The sequence below is a fragment of the Drosophila rhopaloa genome, unplaced genomic scaffold (genome assembly GCF_018152115.1).
Source record: "Drosophila rhopaloa isolate 14029-0021.01 unplaced genomic scaffold, ASM1815211v1 contig_163, whole genome shotgun sequence".
Taxonomy (NCBI): Eukaryota; Metazoa; Arthropoda; class Insecta; order Diptera; family Drosophilidae; genus Drosophila; species Drosophila rhopaloa.
Window position 1 is genome coordinate 12518302 of NW_025335043.1, and position 21699 is coordinate 12540000.

At 36.9% G+C, this 21699-nt stretch overlaps 3 protein-coding genes across 10 annotated transcripts in view; all 3 read right to left on the bottom strand.

The window, feature by feature from the left end:
• Positions 1–370: 370 nt before the first annotated feature.
• Positions 371–2539, bottom strand: LOC108051041. Of its 2 annotated transcripts, none has more exons than XM_044457869.1 (2): positions 658–2539; positions 371–603 (listed from the first exon to the last, which is right to left on the bottom strand). In XM_044457869.1, the coding sequence occupies exons 1-2, from the start codon at positions 814–816 to the stop codon at positions 472–474; spliced, it is 291 nt and encodes a 96-aa protein (XP_044313804.1). In that variant the 5' UTR covers positions 817–2539; the 3' UTR covers positions 371–471. The 2 variants fall into 2 exon arrangements, 1 of the variants encoding a protein (XP_044313804.1); XR_006417483.1 differs by having other exon boundaries at positions 375–603; positions 658–2532.
• Positions 2501–4373, bottom strand: LOC108051033. The gene is made up of 4 exons (XM_017132969.2): positions 4229–4373; positions 3200–3600; positions 2601–3089; positions 2501–2520 (listed from the first exon to the last, which is right to left on the bottom strand). Exons 2-4 carry the CDS (start codon positions 3564–3566, stop codon positions 2501–2503), a joined length of 876 nt encoding a protein of 291 aa, XP_016988458.2. The 5' UTR covers positions 3567–3600; positions 4229–4373.
• A 338-nt stretch (positions 4374–4711) lies between these two features.
• The window catches only part of LOC108051050 (triple functional domain protein-like), a 43797-nt gene continuing 26809 nt past the window's right edge, over positions 4712–21699 (bottom strand). For 3 of the 7 annotated variants that reach the window (XM_017132988.2, XM_017132989.2, XM_017132990.2), the window contains exons 7-16: positions 19634–19928; positions 19511–19592; positions 12728–12821; positions 12399–12650; positions 8393–8458; positions 8156–8325; positions 7977–8093; positions 7723–7912; positions 7087–7467; positions 4712–6942 (exon numbers count right to left, since the gene is read on the bottom strand). In XM_017132988.2, the coding sequence (XP_016988477.1) occupies positions 6736–6942; positions 7087–7467; positions 7723–7912; positions 7977–8093; positions 8156–8325; positions 8393–8458; positions 12399–12650; positions 12728–12821; positions 19511–19592; positions 19634–19928 (1854 nt within the window). In that variant the 3' untranslated portion in view covers positions 4712–6735. Of the gene's footprint in view, positions 6943–7086; positions 7468–7722; positions 7913–7976; positions 8094–8155; positions 8326–8392; positions 8459–9068; positions 9286–12398; positions 12651–12727; positions 12822–16944; positions 17463–19510; positions 19593–19633; positions 19929–21699 lie in introns of those variants that run through there. The other 4 variants (XM_017132992.2, XM_017132993.2, XM_017132994.2 and 1 more) reach the window with 3 other exon arrangements.

The following is a 21699-nucleotide window of genomic DNA, read 5'->3' on the forward strand; positions in this document are numbered from 1 at the left end:
AAATTCATTTTTTTTTTAATATTTGTAAAGATAGATAGATATTATTATTTTACATTTGTATGATATTATTGGCTGTGTTTTAAATTTTTAAGCCGGTTTCGAAAATGGCGCAACTTATTTTTCTCGAAACTACTTTAGTGTCTTTACCTGCTAGAAAAAAAGTTTAAATGGTATGCTGTGTTATTGAAATACTTTCATAGACATTCGCGGAAATTGAGGTTGCATATAGAGTAAGGGCAAATACCAATATATATTATATTGGTCTTTGGTAAGAGGCTCTCCATATATTACGTCATCATAGCTTTGGCCGATGTATGTATTCGCGATAAATTATTTCTATGTAATCCTCTAAATGATCATAATAAAACTTGATTACCCCTAAAATTAACATTGGTTACAAGAAGATACACCATCTATCAAAGTAATTTTTATTTTTTAAAGATTTGTTTTTTAATAACAGTCCATACGTTATCAGTAATACCAATCCATATCAAAGGATTTAGAGTCGTCGGATTCTTCATCACCAGAACAAATTTCCACTACCTCATAATGGGGTTCGTATGAATAGGAAACATTCAAGTACGCCTCATCAATGTCTTCTACCTGCAAGCAGAATATTCGTAATAACCGACAAGTTAATATAATTATTATACTTACATGAAATTTCGGAAAAGTGGACTTTTGAAATATAGTAAGATTCAACGATTTTTGAAGTTCACTATTTCTTACAGATTTCAAAATAGTGTGCACTTCGCTCACGAAGTTGAAAGCCAACGTCCCCCATTCATCAAATACCAATGTGACGCAATCAAGCATTAGACAAGATTTAAAAATCGGCAATAGGCTATTGCAATCTATTCTAGCAGGATATTTTTCCACTATTTGCAATGATTTTAGTTCATTTAGTTGACCAAGGTCTGACAAGTTGTTGCACGTTTCTTTGTAGTCAATATGAAGTTTAATTAGCGATTTAATTTGTGATATTTCACGAATCTCATCGGAAAATCTAATTGGAGTATGCAGTTCCTGTAAAGTGGAATTACTTTTAAGTCCAAAAGCCCGGTAAAGTTCACTAAGCGAGTCCTTTGCGTCAGAGATGATTAATTATTTTAGACTTTTTATATTTACCAATACTTCTATTCCCGTCTCGTTGTGCAACTTGCACTTCAAGGACTCCAAAGCTTCAAGTTGGCTCAAATATTTACATTCACTGAATCCAATGAAATCATTTAAGTCCAATTTTCGAAGAGTAGATGGTGATTTGTGAGCCAAATCTCTCAAAGGATTTACTAGAGGGTTAATTTCGTTTTTACTAAATTGTTTAATTTCCAAGTGCTCTAGATGGGGTAATCGAACTAAATATTGAGCACATTCTGAGTTGATGAATTTTGCACTCAATTTTGTAATACCTTTTATCTTAGAAATTTCAGACATTTCTGTAATATCAATGGTTTTGTTCGTCGTATTCAGTTGCTCCAGCCGAGTTGTACTATTTGAAGAAAATGCGGACAATAATTTCTGTAGGGAATAGCTTGGATTTGATATGTTTACGATCAATTCTTCAATACTGGAGTTCGATAGTTCTGACAAGGACTGTATATCTTCCAAGTCAGAAAAAAAACAGTCTAGTTTTTTCAGTGAGTTTATTCGGGAAACCTTTATAACTTCCTCGGGGACGAGTTCTTTGAAATTACGAATACTTTTAATTATATTCTTCTCAGCTAGTTTAGTAAAAAGTGGGCCTAGATTTCCTTTTCCAGTTATGGTCAAATCCTCAAGATTATTCAAGTTTGCCAATTGTTCAATTTCAGTTGGATTTGAAAGGGAGCACGACATTTTCTTAATGGTTTGAATTTCTTCCACGTTTGAGATATCTTTGAAACTTGTTCTTTTCAATTCACTTATTTGTAATTCTTCTATCGGACTTAAACTGTTGGTGGCGAATGCTTTCAAGAGTCCATTTAGTGATTTAAGAGATTTCCCTGAGATTTCGAGGATGCTAACGCCCGTAAGTTGGGCAAGAGGAGTGAGGAAATCGGCCTTAGGACAACCTTTTACCCAAACCTCCAGATGTTTTTCCTTCTTTTTTAAGGTAATATGAAAATCTTCGCAAATGATGGAGGCTTGCACATGACATGCGGCAAGCAGATTGGGGATATGTCTAGAAGTATTGTTATCAATTATATCGCGTCGGACTTCAATTTGCAGATGTTGCATGTTGGTTAATTGATTTAGAGACTTGATTAAATTCCAGTCAGAGAAATAGCACCCCAAAAATCGAATTGATTCTATTTTTGCAAGTTCTATGCATTCTACTTCATTTACGGTTTGATAATTTAATTTTACTGATTTTAATGCAAATGACCCATTTGGGACCATTGATTGGAGAAAATTTGCAATTGTGTTAGGATAATTTAAGAAATTACATTTTTTATGTATAACTAGGCGATTTAAATCGGGTAGCTTTGATAGAGCGCCCATTTGGCTAATGTCCGAGTCTTTATGTAGCTTTATCACAAGCTGTTTCTTACATCGGTAAAAGGTAAATACTACACTTTCGCCCACAGTTATGGTTACTACAGACTCCTTAATTGAATTACTGTTTTCCAAATTTAAATCGTACTCGCCTCTAATTATACGTTCATTCTTAAAAGATTGGTGTATCTTAAAATGTCTTAACGATTCAAAAATCCCAAACGTTATAGACTGACTTTTACCGCTTATAAAATCTTCGATGATCAGTGTCAATGGTTGAAGATTTGTAGGTCTGTGCCATTTTCTTAAATCATTAAAAAATTGCACTTGTGAACCGCTGGCTTGGATTCCCGAGATAACGAACGTTTTTAAATTGGGTAACTTCGCCAGCGATGCAAATTGGGCAGCACAGCCTCCAGAGCTTAATGTAATTCTCAGCTCCTCAAGATTTTCGCAATGGGGTATTGTATGGGGGAGACTTCCATGGATTTCAGAACTATCCAAGTGCAACATTCTCAAATTCGGGATGGAGGTGCAGATGTCAATTAATTCTTTCCCAGTAACATTAACACTTATCATTAAGTCCTCGGTGATTGTAAGGTCCGTAGAGATTTCTTGAAATAAAATCAGTTCGAAATTTATTGATAAAAGGAAATCTTAAGATCCTAACCTGAAATTATAAGGCTTATCTATCTCACAAATGCATATCCGGACTATGACTTACCTTTTGTTTTAATGATTACGTGTTTTTGATGCCCAAAATATAGTTCAACGTTGAAATTTCTTTTTTCTCTAATATATTGCAGGTGAGATCTCCAGAAAAATTCGTTTTCGTTTGAGGACCCATTGACGCGTAAATCTATTAGCAACTTTGTGATCCTACACGCAAGATCTAACTGAAGATCCTCGTACAAAAGTTTGTGATGAGATTCAAACAGTTGCAGGAAAAATTCATGGGCCAACACAAAGCTAATTAAATCATCATCAATCTTTTCTTTTCTTGGCTCTTTCAACTTGCGATTACTAATCACGTATTTCATTATTTCCAAAAGACTGTAGTGGTCAAGAAAAAATTCGCCGTTTTCGTCCATTTTGTTAGACCGGTAAGCTTTTCGGCAAGTTCACCTAAATTAAAGGTAAATTATAAACCAAAATAAACATGAATTAAATATTACATTTAGTAATTGAAAAGGTAATAAGAAATGAAATCAATAAAATGCTTCCGGATGACCTAACTATTCTCATATATGTATTTTTAACAATAAACAAAGTTGTTCGTCGTTCTAGAACCTTGTTTCAGTGATTCTTAAAGAGGAATAAACATTAATGTTCAAATATACAGTAAAACTCAAGTAAGATAAATTTGTTACTTTACATTTATTAAAATTTTTTTAATGTTTTTTTTTTCAACTTAAAGGCAAGATAAAAAATTGAAGATTTGAAAATATTTGAGACTATGTATGTTAAAGTTGCCATGTTAAAGTCGCTCTTTCGGTAGAGGCTCGATATACATTTTTCAGATAAGAGTAACAATGTATTAATATCCAGAGCATGGTTTATCATCTACATTTTTTTAATGTGGTGGGGGTGGGGCAAATTTTCAGGATAACGTTTTAAAGTTTTGGAAAACCAAAAATCGAATACAAAACGCGCTCAGTTGGAAGATTTACTCGGATAAATATAGAATTGTAATCAGGTGCTGACTACGCATTAATAATACGAGCAGTGGGGGGGTGGTGGGCGTGGTGCGCACCGTGGTTATTTTTAAAAAGTCGAAAACTTTAACCAAAGCACTGTAGTTGGATGCTATATCCTGATCACTTATTAAATTTCGAAGCGAACGGGTTGAGCTTTTGACGCAAACTGCTAGTTTTTTACTCAGAATTGGAGTTTAATAGCTGATGAGCAACATGCGAATTATCTTCTTCTTATTTACCATTCACATACTGAAAACGAATGAAGTGTTGAAAAGCACCCAACTATGAGCGCAAAATTTAAAACTTATTTTAAAATATTTAACGTATTCTGAAAGTTTTATTTTGATTAAAAACTTGCCATTACAACATAAGTTGCATAAAAAGTAAGGAATCATGAATAAATAAAGTCATTATTAAAACAAAAACATAATTATTAAAAAAAAAATAAAGAATTAATTACAGGGCTGGTGTATAAGCACCCATAACTGACAAAAAGCTCCCTTATCTAGCAAAAGCCGGGAAATTCAAAAACATTTTAGTTGAGTATGTTAAGTTTATTCAGCTACTTTTGCTTTATTATTATTCACTTTGAAAATTTCAGATTACATGCTTTGTTGGTTACATACAATTTGCATTTTAGTTTCTGGATATATTTATATTTTTAGCCTAAGCCGGGGTCAACTGTTGAACTCGACTGGCATTTTCCAAACGTTTTCCCGAGGGAAAAGCCACGAAGGCCCGGCCAGCTGGTGCTTACTTCGCTAAAACACAGATTAACACGTTTACTTCATGCTGTTCGCATTGCACTGGCGTACATAATGTCGTATATGTAAGTAATAATTATATTTAGTTAAGAGTAATTAGATAAACTAAAACACACATGTCAATTACCACAATTATCTAGAATTTCGACTGGGGGTTTAAGTACAACAATTAGTTAATCGGTAATCGAAAAGAATTCAGTATGTTACATGTTGCGATCGATCGGCGGTGAGTTGAGTAGCTCTACGAGTATAGTGCAAAAATGTAGAAAATGTTGTGGCCATTTGAGTTCCTCTCACTGTGCGTTTGCTTGTCATCTGATCTATCGATCCATCGATCCACGATCCTACGATCCGATCCGTCGTCGCGACTTTAACATTTAATTACGAATTATGCCGGAGGTTCGTTTCACAATTTTTGTAAAAAAATACATTTCATGTTCGCTTCCTACATTTAGCTATGCTAAATCATTATTGTTATTCTCGCATTGATATATTCAAATTGCATTCATATTCATGTTCCAGACTGTAGCCGGTGAATCCGTGTGTTTGTGTGGGTGCTTTCAGAGACAAAATCGATTCGAAAGTATCGTGTGAACAACCGCTTAGTAACTTTGTCTCGTGTTTCATACATATATTCGTTTAATCAAATCCTGGTCCTGGTTGAGTATTTTGCTTGCGAGACACTTTTATCTTGAATGACTCTGACTTATTCTCGTATCCTACACTGTACATTATCCTTACTGCCTCCTGTTTACCAACTAACATAAACGCACAGATGCCAAAGAGAAATATGCTTTAAAAAACTGGATTGGGTATACAGTTTGGTTTCGCTTAAGTGCTATGTTTAAGGTATAAGGGTTCCATTTTTGATGACTGCTATCTCTGTAAGTGTTGTGTCCTTTTTTGTCAAAAGAATAACCAAAAATTGGGCAAGGGATGCTAAAACCAAAATTAAATTACAACTGAGTAGGTTTTTTTTTTATTTTGGGCATAATCTTAAATTATAATAATTAAAAACTTATTTTTTCTGGTTTTGATTACGTTAAAGCTTACATATTTTATTTGTAAAACATAAAGTACAAATACGCTTTGCATTGCATTTGAAAACTAAACTTAATCTTAAATTATTTCACGAAGTTGCTGCACTCAGATAAGTGCCATTACACGAATCTCTGCTTTAGTTATCCAAAGCAAATTAAGTTACTATACGTTTAAACTATAATTAGCAGTTAAAATAAAACTAGGTATCAAACTAAAGCTAGAATAGTTATACTCTTACTCTGCGTTCAATGCGAATACAAATACGAAACGAAAATGTAAATTGCTTTTGATTCTGAGTAGTTCTGGTTTAGAAATCAGATGTGGAAAAGTAAAACTAACAGCAAAGGAGTCTAATTAAGTTAAAAATGTCAAAGGTAATCTTGAGCATATAATACTTTGCGTTTCATATACACAAATCCGGAAACGAAAACAGAATAATATAGAACAGAAATGCGGATCGAACAAGAAACTAAAAGTTGACTGAACGGTGACGCAGGCGATGACAAATAAATTAATTACAATTACAAGTTACATACAAATTAGGATTGAGTATGCGTGTGTTCTGGGTGTGAGCAAAACGATCAGAGAACAGACGCACAGAAGGAAAAATAAGTGCGAGGCTATTGCTCACTTGGGTGGCGGAAAACCCTTTGCCCAAAACACGTTACAATATCATTTTCTCACACTTTCGTTTGTTGCTCTAGCTTGCTTTCAAGCCTTCTTACACGTTAATTTTGGAATTCTTTCTCAGAAGACGTTCACTTGTTTTTGGTTGACAGGGGATTGGAGAGCATAAAGATAAGGTCGTTCTGTTGTTGCAGGATCTTGTTCAGCATGTCACGCCATCCCGCGTAGTTCTCCGGCGACGCCGCCTGGCAGATGATCGTCATCTCTGGGATCTTGGGGTCTGTCGACTTGATTTGAAAGCGGCAGTCGCCCAGTTCCTTCATTTGCATGTGATTGAGCTGGCGGGCGAGACGGATATGTTTAGCCATTAAGAAGTTTAAAATACAATTTGATGCTTGACGTAAAACATTGGAATATATTAGCATCCTTACATTTATTTAGTAATGGTAATTAATTATGACTCATAAAAAAAAAATTCTTACCTGTATGTGCGATCGGTATTTAAATGTGGGGCTGGAGAACTGATTCTTGGCTTTCTCAATATCGGCAAAGATGATGATCTGCTGGAAGAGGAACACCTGGAACTCGCGATGCTTCTGCGAAGCATCCACCAGGCAGTTCATGGGTCCCTGCATCAGCAGGCTGCCTTGTGCGGTGATCTCCCCATCAAAGTCCTGCAGGCTGCGCAGCACCACCATCATATCATTCACCGTCTTGACCACCACCTTCATCTGCTGGTAGGCCTCCTGCAGCATGGGCACCTCCTTATAAAGGCCGGCTCCCTCGGTGGCCCTGATGAGCTCTTTGATCAACAGCTCGTATTTGGTGATGCGCTGAACCGGCTTGATGATCAGGTTGCTCAGCTGGGGAATAAAGAAAAGGGGTTAAGTTTGTAACATCTTATGGATTCTCAACGTTAAAGAAGTCATCGGAAAATTAGAAATAACTAACATGAAAATGGGTCAACAATTTGATCAACGTAAAATTGAATGTAGTTTTAGAGAATCGAATTACAAGAGCTATACCACTTTGGAATCGGCTTAATTTTGTTAAAGTAAATTTTGGGTCACTCTATTACAAGATTATTATTACAAACTTATTAAGTAACTTAAACTTACGTCCAGGCGATCTCCCAGCTTCTTTCGTATGCAGTCGAAATACTGATAGTGAGCGCCGACTATATATTCTGACAGCGGCTTATTACTGCAATAGGTGTAGTACAGGGCGAACTTGGTGGATGAGCGCGCAATGAGTGGACCCAGATCCGCTGGTGATTTTTGGCATGTGCGCAGGGCCCTTAGGAAGTAGCTGGGAATATAAATTAATATTTTTAAATAAGAACATTTCATTTCGAATCGTTATTAGTACTCACTCCCTGTGCCACTCGTAGATGTCCTTGATATTGTTAAAGACCAACTTCATTTTACCACCCTTTAAATCTTCAGGCATGGGTATATCACTGTTCGCGTTATTGATCTCTGTCATGTAACTGAATAGAGGATACCTAAATTAAGCCAGAATGCTCCTTAAAGAGTTTAACACAGTACATACCCCTCGACAATCTGATGGAGATCCTTTACATACGCCTCCTCCGTGGACACCAGCTCCGCAAAGACGCATTGGCGCTTCCTGAGAGCACCAGCTTTGTCCGAGTGGCCATTGGTGCTGGCATTTTCCGCTCCTCCGCTTCCATCCACGCGACTGTTGGACTCGTGTTGTTCCTGCAGATTAGAAATTCAGGAAAATGGGGTTAGTCCTGCTCTCGGAACCATCGTCGAAAGCACTTACCGTTGTCGTCTTGACAATTTCTTCAATTTCCGATAGTGGATTGTTGTCCATCTTGCCGGTGTTGGCCTGCAAAAGTGAAAAAAAAAAAGTTTGTACAACGTTTATTGCATTATCCCCTTGTGAAGCAGGCGGCTAATTGATAAAGTTTTAGACAACACTTTACTTGATTCTATCCCTTTTTGAAATTGAATAAACTATGGTTATATTGAATTAGACCGACGCACATCTCTCATACGCCGTGTGGACGTATATAGAGTTGAGGGAAAACCTCTATAATTTTGTGGCAATTTTCAAAATATACATATTCTAGATTGTTGCATGTTTAGCTTGAATTGAATCACTCGCTTATTTTTATTTTCCGACACGCGCAATCGCACACAGGGTCCCGATTAATTCAGTTGCATAAATAACAGCTTAACTAAACACAAACACACTCGTGAACTGTTGGTTTTACTAAATTTAAAAGCAAAATTCGTTTTGGGGTATGGTAAAAAGTTTACGCAGTCAATAGATAATATTGTGTAAGAATTGTTTTTCTTCAGTTCAACTTTCCGTTCTTTGTACATATGTACTTAGTTTTTATTTTGCGATAAGATTAAGAACGGTCAGCTGTTTGGGCTTGGCGAAATTCTGAATTTGTCATCGGAAACAAATTACAACAGCGAGTGCAGCTTACAAATAAACGGAAGAAACAGCTCATGGCACGTGTTGCTTAAAATTCCGGGCGCACAGTGGATATTATTTTGTTTGTTATTTTTCAGCTACCGTTTATGGAGAACTGTCTTTCGAAAATGTGGCCTTTATAAGGACTTTGCGACGGCGTCGCATTTTGGCAATGCGAAAGGCCGAGAATCTCGAAAAGCGTCTGAGCGCCGAGCGATGAACGGAGCGACTGACTGACTGGCCTAATAGTTTCGCCTGTTGCCCAGCATGTTTTACATATGTAGGCATAGCCCCGCGTACCACCCGTACCACCCAGCCCATCCACCCACTCACCCACCCACTCACGCACACACACACAGAGTGATTCCCCCTTGCGACATCAAAAAGAAACTCTCAATCAACGCTCCGCTAACAATTTCGTCGCAGTCACTTGAGGAAAAGCGTTGAAATAATTGTACGGCATACATATAGAATCGAATGAGCGAAAGCTAAACAGAGAGATATAGTGATATGAATAGGGTGGTCGGTGGTGGGGGGGTTTGGGATCTCTCTTTGTATTCCCCGTGTTTTCGAAGGTGTGTGTGTGTTTTGTGTAGCTTTGCTTTGCACTGTTGTTGTTATGAATTCTTAAATACATAAATTAATTCGCATTTTGCGGCGAAATGTTCTAGAGGGTGCCGCTGATCGACAAGGAAATACCTCCGGAAAATTATTTAAACCATAATTTAGTAAATTTATGGAAAGTACAGACAATTATTTTAAATTTTTTATTGAAAATTTAAAATATTTACCGGCAATTGAAAGAAAATTTTTTGACTAGCAAATTGTTGTTGAACACCCACGAAAACATAATAAAAATTTAAAAAAATGTTATTGCCAAAATGCAGTATCATATTATAATGCTATAGCCAAGATAAATATTAAATTAAACAAATAGTTAATCAATATTAGATCAGACAGTTTTCTTAGAATAAATTTTATCAGCAGGACGGCCATTATTTCATTACTGTTATCCCACTTTCAAGTACAAACTTATTTCAGGGGATTCTAGCTCTCCCTTTTCGCATAGGAAGTCTGATATCAGCGGGCATTGAGTTTTACATTAGAATTTCATCAGCGGGACAGGAAAAACGTAAAACAACAACTAAGAGGAAGAATAATAAAAGCTGAAACCAAAGGAACAACAGTACGGCCACGTAGCCACGCAATGACGTACCCACATTTAAGTGGTGTGACATTTAATTAGCCTGTTCGAAAAAGGCGGAGGAAGTCGACTTGCAACGGCTGATGTCACATATATATCCACATAGCATTCGCAAAGGGCGAGAAGTTCGACAAGGAGAACTATTAAAAATTAATGACAATGCAAATAGGCGAACTAAACAAAGGTGGCACAGGAATAAGGCCAAGACCCGAATGCCAAGTAGGCCAAAAAGTTAACAGAAACGATATACAAAAAGCTAACTGGGTTAAGCAGTTCGCACCCAGGCGATACAAAAAAACTACAGAATTTGTAAACAGGAAAGAATACAATTAAATGTTGACGCATCAAGGCAAAAAAAAAAAAACGTGTACAAGGCAGTCAAAATTTTACATGTCTAGCGAATTCAGCTAATAAGCCATCATCATCATCAGCAAAATACAGAATTCGGAGCAGTATAGAACAGACCAGACGACATTCAATTTATTGACGGACAAAGTGGCTATAGAGATGGCGACGTTCTGGCGACGGACACTTTGGGATGGAAAAGCTTGAAATGGATGCGACACTAAATTGGGGACCACTCAAAACAGAACCGAACAAGAAACGAATCATTAATCAATTTGAAGGAGAGCCAAAAGCAAACTTTAAAACTCTGAAGTGCATTGGTGCGATAAAGAACAAACACTTAAAATATGCAGCACTTGGGGAATTACGAAAATGTCAATGCGTGGGTGAAGAATATTTTTTTTTTCGAATTCTTGACATTTCAAATGACTGTCAATGTCAAGAATTTTGTGAGATTTTCCTAACTAATTCTTTTGTTAAGCTTGCTTGTGTTGTATTTGGTGGTGTTAAACGAAAAATTCTAATGAAAAGGACTTCTGACCTATTTTCTGCTTTCATTTGAGACCAAAACCCCACACTTAATTAAAATGCATAATAATGAAATATAGGAGAAATAATAAATGAGCTTAGTTGGCTTTGTTCTGACCACGGAGAAACTTCTATTTGCAAAAGTTTACAATTAGCAAAGTGCAAACTTTTTCAAAATTAACAATGTTAAAAAGTTTAAATCAAAGTTTAACTTGTCATGATTCAACTTTATTTCTAAGGTACATAATATCGGTTTTGCTCGACTTAAAACCCTATATGTCTCACTATTTTACTGCCAACTCGAATTTATTAAAGCAAACACTTTATCATTTAGTTTAGTACCACACAAGTAGAAACAGTGCATCGAATTCTGCATAATTTAAGGCCACGTTCGCAACCATGAATCAGCCAGCCACACTCATTGACTATATCCTTTCCCTGTAATTTGTTCTCAAAAGTACCAACCAAGTGGAAGTCCCGCCCCCACACACATTCATCCGACAAAGTCTGTGGGCTAATTTGACTGTCGAAATTTATGCGTCGTATCTGCGAGTTCGAGTATCTTTATATCTTTGTATCTGTGGTGCGGTCTATTCACTCTCCTGCCTCGAGTGTAAACAAAATAAAGTGGCGCATTTATGGCAAAGGTGGCTGGGCCGAAGACTCGAAAACCTGCAAACGGAGGAGGATTCCCAGTCCCCCGGAGATTTTGTGAGCTTTCTGCCACCTTCTGCTCTCTAATTGAGCAGAGACCGTGCTCGGATTGCCGATGACGTCGTAGAGAAGAGTCGACCGGGCCAAAGTCACAATAAACCGCTTTGATTTGTGTGGGAAACACATATTAGAGGAGCTGCGTGCTAAGCAAACAAACTTAGAGCCAACGAATGTATAGCAGATTGGACGAGGGGCACTGGAAAAATCATTCACATTAGGGTGCCCCAATGTCTTCAACTTTTTCTATTTTGATCTACAAGAGAAAACATTTTTTAAAATCATAGACATAATAACCCGATTAGATACTATTTTCTGATAAATCTGTTTAACTAATTTTGTAAAACGCTAGTAACTTTTCTTTTAGATGTATTAAAGATCAACAAAGTCTTAGTATTAAACTTTGCTGAAAGGATTTCTCTATTAATTGCATCCCTATTTTTCAACATTGAGATAAATTCATAAATTTCTTCTTGGCTTTGTTAAATAAATTACTCATTACTTTCAGCTCCTGTGGGAAATCTTGATGAATCCGTGCCGGACTTGGGTACTCACCAAATTGGCCGAGCTCTCCTTGGCGTCCTTGGTAAATGCGGGCGGTCCGTTGGTAATCAGGTGCGGCTCCTGGATGGGCTTCATGGGCGGCGGCAACTCCAGTCCGGCCTCCTCATCCGGCTCATAGTCCCCGGCTGCTCCGGGATTTTGAGTGGAGCTGGGGAATTGCGACGATGGTACCACGGTGGCGGGACTGCCACCTGGCTGCTGATTCTGCTGATCGGCCATCTCCTCGGCGTGCTTCTGGGGTGTCTGGAAACGCAAATATTATAAAAGCAATGAAAAACGTCAAATGATATAAATAAACGCTCGTTAAATTAAATACTCACTCTCAGGTTTTTCTCCGAGGGCTTCTTCACCAGCGGTTTGCTATTTGGCGGCTTGTCACCTCCTTTGCGATTGATCAGTGGCAGCCAGTTGCGCCTGCAAGATGTAAAACAATTTGAAAGTTAAATGACAGTTTGTATACTTTATCGAGTTTGCTAGCCTACAGGAACTTGCGAATGGTTGTTGTGGTTTGAACAAATTCTTCCATCTCATGACGTGCCAAGTAACCAAATAAATAAAACAAAAAGCGAGGGAAATGCTTGATGGCTGTCCAGCTGCGTGGCCAACATCAGACTGTCGCCAGCATCGGCTGCTAACTTGGCTGAAAACCGCCCGCTGTGCGGATGTCGCCGTTCGCACAGTGGGCACAATTCAATTTCCCATTATCATTTGCCTCTTTAAAGGGCTCCCCCGCAATTGGTTTTATGCTGCCATAATTTTAAAGTCAAATTTCAGTTTATACATTTTTCATTTCACTTTTTATGCTTCAAGTTTTTACCGCATTTGTCGTAAAAAAAAAAATACTTCGTTCAACGCTCCTTTGATTAATTTGCAGCCAGAGCAAAGTTTATGGGTCAAGTTTCGACTTTTTGTGAGGAGAGTCATTAATCAGCCACAGTGAACACTGTCGAGGGAGGACTTCTGCAGCAGATGGCTTGGGTTTCAACAGCTCATTGGGGGGGAGAGGAAAATTGTTGTGGGGCAGGGAACATTTTGCGGTCAGTGGAAGTGCAGTAGGGAAAACAGCAAAACCGCAAACTAAGCTCTGTTTAAATATCCCATTTATAAAATATTAATTAAGCTTAATTAACTGGCAAACTAGTCTCCTTAAACGCTTCGAAAATCGATATCAATTAAACAAAACACAAAGGAGTGAAGCAAAGTGGCCGGGGAGGTGAAACCCAATGGCATGTAACATAATTTGAAGTAAAAATAAACATTGACACAGACGACAAAGAACAGGGACGCGGTTTTCGACAACAAGGACGACTGGTCAGTCAAATTAAACAAGACCAGTTCAGTTCCAGGAATGGTATTTAATTTATTATAAGCTTGTCCACATTCAAAATTCATTTGGCTGATGTAATGTTTTAGGCAAATAGCCAAAGTGTCCCCTTCTATAAGTGCTGATGGCCCTGTTTGTTTGGGTGTGTATTAACGTGGTCGCCGCAAAGTATGCAACAAAGCTATCCTGCAAATTTGCAGTTTCCGTCTCCTGCAAAGTGTGCACAGTAAAAGTATTTCGTACAATCTCTGGGACTAAAACCTACATTTCTCGATTTCTAAGTACTATAGATGTCTATTTTAATTGAACAAATAATTCGTAATCTTTCCATTAGCTATTAGAAAAATAAACTTCATTTATTTCATTTATAGAGTAGGTAAATGGTACTAAATTAGATTTAAATTCTAAATATCCTACTGTAAAATCAAGAATCATTTTAGACTCATTTAGCAAGTGATAAACCATTTTATTTTTATATTTTTAATTTGGTGATCAATATGAATATTGTGGTTGTGGTGCTTTGGTGACAACAAAATCTCAAGTCAACAATAAAAACAAGTTATTCACGATTTAGATTAACAGAGACAAATGATTAGTAACAAATTACTAGTTTAATAATTATTTTTAGATGATTTGAACATTACTCAATATAGATTTAGAAACATTAATTTTGTGGAATGAATATTTTTTTTTAAATAATACAATAATATTTACTAGGTATGGATTATTTACATTTAATGTATTTATTTGATTTCTTCAGATTTTTTTATAATAATAAAATTAAACTCATTAAATTGTTCAGTTAGTCATTATTTATCTGTTTGTAAAAATGATTAATGAATTTAGTTAGAGCATTTTTCTCAAATGAACGATCAATATTTATTCCTTGAGTTGTGAAATACTTTTTCAGTGCCTTTGAGGATGGGTGAGTGAAATACAAATACCGATGCAGGGCAAGTCCACTTAGTTCATTGGACTTGGCAGCACGCGCTGCTGAGCAGGATCCCCCGATTCACCCCCGCAGCCTTGCAACCCCTCCCGATTCTTTGCATATATCCTGGACAAACACACGCGCATATTGACACAGTGCTTGAGACAAAGAGTCCTGACCAAAGTGACAGCCATAAAGAGGGAGGAAGTGAGCGGGGGACATAGTGGGTGACTTGGACAATAATCTATATTCATGTTCGGCAGGAACAGATGTGGCGCATGGAGAGAGAACTAGGAACTACCATCACTTAATGCTCACTCGAGTGAGCCAGCAGCAAACAAAGTGCCCAATTAGTGTGCAAATATTGAAAGTGTTGTTGTGTAATTTCCACAGAGAAACAAAATGAAAAGAAAGAGCTAAAAAAAAATAGTTCCCAGGAGAACCTTGCCGTTGTTTTCCCTACAGTTAATGCTAAGTGCGATAAGATTACCCAAAACGAAAGAGAAAAGCTATTTAAGGTATAGTTTCGCCTGAAGGCGTAATTATAAGAAATCGCTAGCGAGTAATACCGCAAAGAGCGTCCGATATCAATACAAATCAAAAATCAATCAGATAGTACCGTTCTCTCCCTCTCCTTTTTTTGTTGGTCCCACGAGGCGTATGATTAATACGCATGGTCTGTTATCGTTCAAGTTTTTTCCTGAGCCGCTTATCTGTGCCATATTCACAACTAATGACGAAGTCCAATGCTGACTAAGAAAGGACAAAGACGATATCATATTGCATTGGTTCCCTTTCAAAAGAACTTTCCCTTTAAAGCCATACATAAATAAACTTTAATAGGTTACATTGCTCGGACAACAGGTTTTTGATCGAAGCTGTATTAGATAATTGCGCAATTATCGTAAATGTTGGTGGGAAAAACGCAACCGGTTGCCAAGCCATACCGTATTTACGGGTATTCCCTGTTTGTTTCGGTGATTATCATGCGAGTGGGGAAAAAATGCCTGAAAACAGAGCCACCCGCTTGTTCTACACAAACCTCAAAAAAAAAAAAAAAGAGAATAGCTAGCTAGATAAATATTCCACAAGCGTTTGGAGTAAAAGATAACGTTTGTAGGGTGAATCCAAATACTCATTTATCTCACCCAAAAAATAAATGAAGCTCAATTGAGCTGCTGGACAAACAACGAGCAACGTGTCTTTCTTACGGCAAACGAACGTGCCGGATTCGTAACTGCAGCTGCATAATGAACGAAAACTATCTGGACTGAACAGATGGAATCATATTACACGTTGGTGTCGATAAATCACATCAAGTTCTTAATCTTCGTCTAATGGAGCTTACTCATGGCAAAGCAAACAGAACTTGAGGAAATGAAAACAAAATTAAAGCAAGAAGGGAATCAAACCTTAAAGTTCTCTACCACAGCTATAAAATGTTTCTCAACGTACAGATACAAAATTTGTAATAATTGAAACGTTGAATGCATTGAAAAGCCAATAACTTGAATAAGCAATAACTGTCTCGAAAAGATATTTATGCAACGTTAACCTCGAAAAAAGTAGTAATTATTTTGTTTTACGATTTAAAAGTCACTTTTAATACATAAACATTGAGTTAAAGTGGCAATTTGCAATTAGGTTTATGTTTATCAGTAAAATAAAAGACAAACAAGGCTAAAATTACTTTTTATAATACTAGTTGAGCTTGGCAAACTTTATCTAAAATTGTTGTACCCTCTGCTGAAGGTATTACAAAAACAAAAACAGAATTAAAGCTGATTTAAGTTGGGCAATTGAGAAGCTGATGAGCCGCACGAAAAACCAGAGCCACATGATATTCAAGGAGCTTGTTATTGCAATTGAGACGAGGGCGAATAATTGAACGTGAGGCTGGAAATGACTATTTGTGTAGTTCTTTGTTTTAATACATTTGTTGGATAATTTAAGAGCAACCCTGAATCTCAGATTTGTATTTGAGACTGGCCTTAAAACTTAATGCTGTTGTATACCCACAGAAATAACTTATAAATATATTATGATATTCGTTAGACTTCGCAATTAGAATTCGAAAAGAAAAAGTTTATGGATTCAACGAACTAAATCTTTAGCTGGTTAATCTTAATTATTTCATATTGAACATTAGTTTCTTTTTGAATGGCTTTTCTTGCTATTGATAAAACAGACTTGTAAGTCTTTCAGTTTTACAATGTTTAAAATTAGTTTTAAACCTTAGTTCCTTTTGATGTCGCACTGAAACTTATTAATTCCTTTCTAACCTGAATAAGGAATAACGTCGCTCAGGATTTTTGTTCTTCTTCTCGGTGTCCTGTTGGCAGCAAACACATTTGAATCCCGACTTTCCACCCAACGATTGCTGATGATGAAGTACGGCGGCAGATCCTTTGTCGTTTTCCGTAGCTCTCAGCGATATGGACTTGATCAGCTTGTGCACCGATTTGGATTGCGAGTGAGCGGGAGCCGAACAACGTTTCATTTGAATTGTATTGTACTTGGATTGGGGATTAGGATTCGAAGTCACATTATTGTTATCGCACTGGTCGCCACCGCAAAAACCGGCGGATTCTGATGAGGCGGTGGCGTTTTCAATATGAAAACCGTTTTCGGCCATCTTATCTAACCGCCTCCAGTGGCCGCAGTCACTATTGTTATTGTTGCACATGGAAGATAAGCGTTCCGCGGAGGTGAACACTTCAAACACGATGGCGTTAATTGGTAAACCCGCTAAAAACCCGGCACAGCGAACGAGAGAAGTTACCAGTACTGCGTCTAATCATAAACTGAGCTGAGTCAACTGCGAGCGACAAAGAAAAGGTTCTCCCTCTGGGGCTTTCGATTTCTGGAGAAAAAATAAGGCAAACTCGCACTCCCACTAAAACAAACTCAAACTCGGGAAGGGAAGGGACCCATAGCAAGTGGTGAGAAGCAATGGGTGGGTACACTTTCAAAATTAATTTTCACCTGTAAAAAGGTAATTGACAATATATTCATTTTATATCTGTCGACAGTGAACTCTTAACAAATTATATTTTAAAAGAATTTATATTCTAAAAAAATCGATAATAAATTATTTGAACATAAAAAGTATAGAAATCAATAACTCATTTAAAATATATATTTAGCTGAAAAACAAAGTATATTAAGTGGCATTTTTTCACTAGTTAACTATTTTAATTTGTTTTAAGTGTATAAAACTTGCCTTAAAGAGCGAAAACAAAAGGCAAAACAATGACAATGAGCATAAACTGAGCGCCCTCTTGTGATTCTTGTTATATTTGAGCGTTTTTTCGCTCTCAGCTGAACTTTGTATAACTGCTGTTTCGCACTGTTCAGTGTAAATGGGTTTATATCTTTATTACCTGCTCCTCAGCTCTACGACACACGATTAATAGCACCAGCGCGAAAATATTGGTATAAGTTACCTATCAGGCACCAGATTTAATCGTATAATATATCAAGTAAAAAATGGTATTTTTAAATATACTAGTTTTAAGTAAACTTATATAAGAAAAATATTTGTATTTATTTCAACCAATATTTCTATTAAATATATGATATTAATAACTTGAAACTCGTAACCGTCATTTTTTCAACTTTAGAAAAATTTTCATATATTAATAATTTTATATTTTATAAATTTAATTTAACAAAAATAAGTTCTGATTTCTTAAGCATATTCAAATATTTACTCATCGATTTATCTAAAAGAATATGGGGATTTCCTTTACATATATTTTGACTTTTATCTCCATCCTTCCCGCATGAGTCCAACATCTGGTATCATGGACCTTAATGACTCAATGATCGGAACAATTAATCCAAAAACGAGTGGAGGGAGAACTCAAGACAAGTCGAGATATATTCTCATAGAACACAGACACGATTCCCTCGCATGACTTTGCACTCTTCATTTTGTACCCCTTCAACAGTTTGGTATTAAGCCAATTGACGAAGACACATGACAAATGGATAAACCTAAAGCAATTGTATAGGAAGCTAAATGTATGATAGTTTAAAAAGAAGAAGTGATTCCATACTTATATCAGCAAAGCAGTCTTCTATAGAGACAGCCGCCGGCAATGAGGTTATCTGGTTCCCCAAATGACGAATTCCGAGTACTGGTTGATTAATATTATAAAACGATTTATGAATTTGTTTTTGCCCACCCAGTTACCAATAGACAGACAATCAAGATAGCTCCTGGCTAGACTGATTTTGAATAGGAAATATTATTCAAAACAACTAGATAAACAAATTAAGGTACATAATCTAACTACACTAGGTCACAAAATTAATCCGACAAAATGTTTCAATTATTTTGATGGTAATATTTTGCCCACAAAACACATTCCCGTTAATGTTATCATTAACTAATGTTATTATTTATTTGCAATCTTTTCAATTTTTTTTGAACGCAATACCACCCTAATCAAATGAAATAAACATATTTTGGGGAGAATCACTCCCCGGGGAAATTTGATAAAATAATTTCTTATCTGCGAGCAGCATTAATTTTAGAAACAAATAGCTTTATCAAAACTCTCTGGGAATTCTTGTAGCTCAAGAGTAATATTTCGTTTTTAATATACAATAAATAAATAATCATCGAAACAAACAACTTTATAACTGGAAACATAATAGGAATAATAGGAAGCTCTGGGTAATAAACGCATCATTTGGTCACAGAAGTTTCCAAAAATTCTGTTTAGTTTTTAAATATTTTATATCTCAATTTTTTATTACGACTCAATTATTTACTAATGATGTTTCCAATTGTTTTTAAAAATGACTGATTGCACTGTCATGTAAGTTTCGGTTACTCACCCAGTAAAACCTCGACGTTTGGTGGACGAAGAAAGGGCATCTGCCTTGCTGCGGTTGCCTACAAAATACGGATTAAAATAGACTTAAAACCACAATAAATATATGTAAAATCGAATGACTTACCCTGATCCTGCATGTCGGATTTCTGTGAGCCCGCTGCTCCGGCTGCATTCGCTCCGGATCCGGAACCGTGTTTGTGTGCACCCGGCGGCGGTTTGAGCACTGAGACAGGGACGAGTCCTTCCTGCACGGCGGCATCGTCGTGCTGTGGATTCAGGCGCACCAGGCAGAAGTCCGGCTCGCCGGCGGTGGGCGGCTCGATAATCTCCACCTGCTGGCCCTTGCTCACGCTCAGCTCATTGGTGCCCGAGCTGGCGATGTAGTCCGCCACCACCCAGGTGGCCTCCTGGTTGCCCAGCTGGAAAGGATAAGAGAGAGGACGCAGGACGAGATGAGTATCGTGTTTCTTGGGCGGTTAACCCGTTTGGGAACAACAAATATTTATTTTTCGAAAAGTTTTTCTTAAATATTTTTTTTATTAGGTATAACTCATAACTCATCTTCAAATTGAGTTCTTATTTCTTATTTCTTAATGTTTACCTTTTCTGTAGTGGTATAATCCCACACACATTTTTTTGTACTCGCTTTTCATTTATTATTCCAGAACGTTATGAACGTTTGTTTAATTTAAATGCATAGTTTCTTTACAAAACAATCCCTCTTCAAACCAGTAAAAGTGGAAAAATCTATTAAAAGCAGTAAATCAATTTCCATTTTCAAACAAAGGCTGCAATTTTTTTCATAAAATCGGCTAAACAAAGCCCATCATCGTGCTAATGATTAAATGAGATTTTATGAGCCATAATAGTGGCATCCTGGTACACAGGCGTCGTGTCAAAGGCGCCATCAGTGGGTTAACATTGTCGGGTCGAGGTCGAGGCCTGGCAAACCTTATTGATTGACCGCCAGAACAAAGGGCGAGGACTTTGAGGGCCTCAAGGATCATCGGCAAAGCGAACGAACTAATTAGAAAGCCATTCGAGCTTAGCACACGTCCATTGTGCCACGGGAAACACAAGGAAACGGAAGGAGGAGCACTTCCGTCAGTTTTGATTGGCGGCAGGCCACCAGAACAACCCACCTCATCAACCCAGGAACAGCCTCCGCCCTTCGGTTTGTGTGCATTAATAATTTATAAGTTTATTAATTTACATGCGGCCTCGCCGTGGGTGTTAATGTGTGGGCGTCTATCAGGTCTTTAAATCCCAACGAGCAAAACCCCAGCGAGGCGACAGAGGATATCAGAATGATGGCTGCATGTAAAAATTGTGGTTAATCGTCAGTCGATGCTATTGGAATCTTTAAAGGATTGCCAAGTACACAGAAAAAATTTAAAAATAAACGTTAGCCAATTAAGCTTTCAATTATACAGGTTTTAAAATTAGTTTGGAAAATATTACATATTTAAATGTTGGTTATTTCTAACAAAACCATTTGTATGTTTATTAACACCAATAAATTGATAAACGACAAGCTGATAAAGACAACATTTTTGGTCAACAAGAATATCAGGCTAGATAAACTGATTATCACATGACATTTCAATATATAAATACATATTGTGAATGACATTATTTAATAATTTAAATCAATTAAATCAATCATAATGTTAAGCTTAATTGGATAAACGTAAATTAAAAACTTACTCATGTTGTCTATTATTTTGAATTATTTATTTAGTTTTATTTATATTAAATACCATTGCGAAGAGGCAATCAAAAGCGAAAAGTTGTTCTCTTACCAGAAAATGTTTGTAGGACTCCCCAAGATATAATAATAAATTTTAAAGTACCTACTTAAGTAGTGAACGAACTAATTCCAACTTATGCTTTAAGAAACTTTATTAATGTTCCCAGTGACAATTAAAGGATGGATGTATTGCTATTTTTCCTGTGCTCGCATCAGGCTGAAATATTTCAGTGCTATAAGAAATTCCCCAGCGCCGGGGGATCATATTTATTTCGCATACAATATTTATGTGGGACACGCCATAAACTGACTGAGGGAGCACAGGCTGCATGGAAACACCTGTCAGGTGGGCTCGGGGCATGGGCCAAATGGCGAAATGATGTCGCCAAGGCAAACGGCGGCTGACGACGGGGTGGTGAGTGGGATGGGAAATAGGTGTG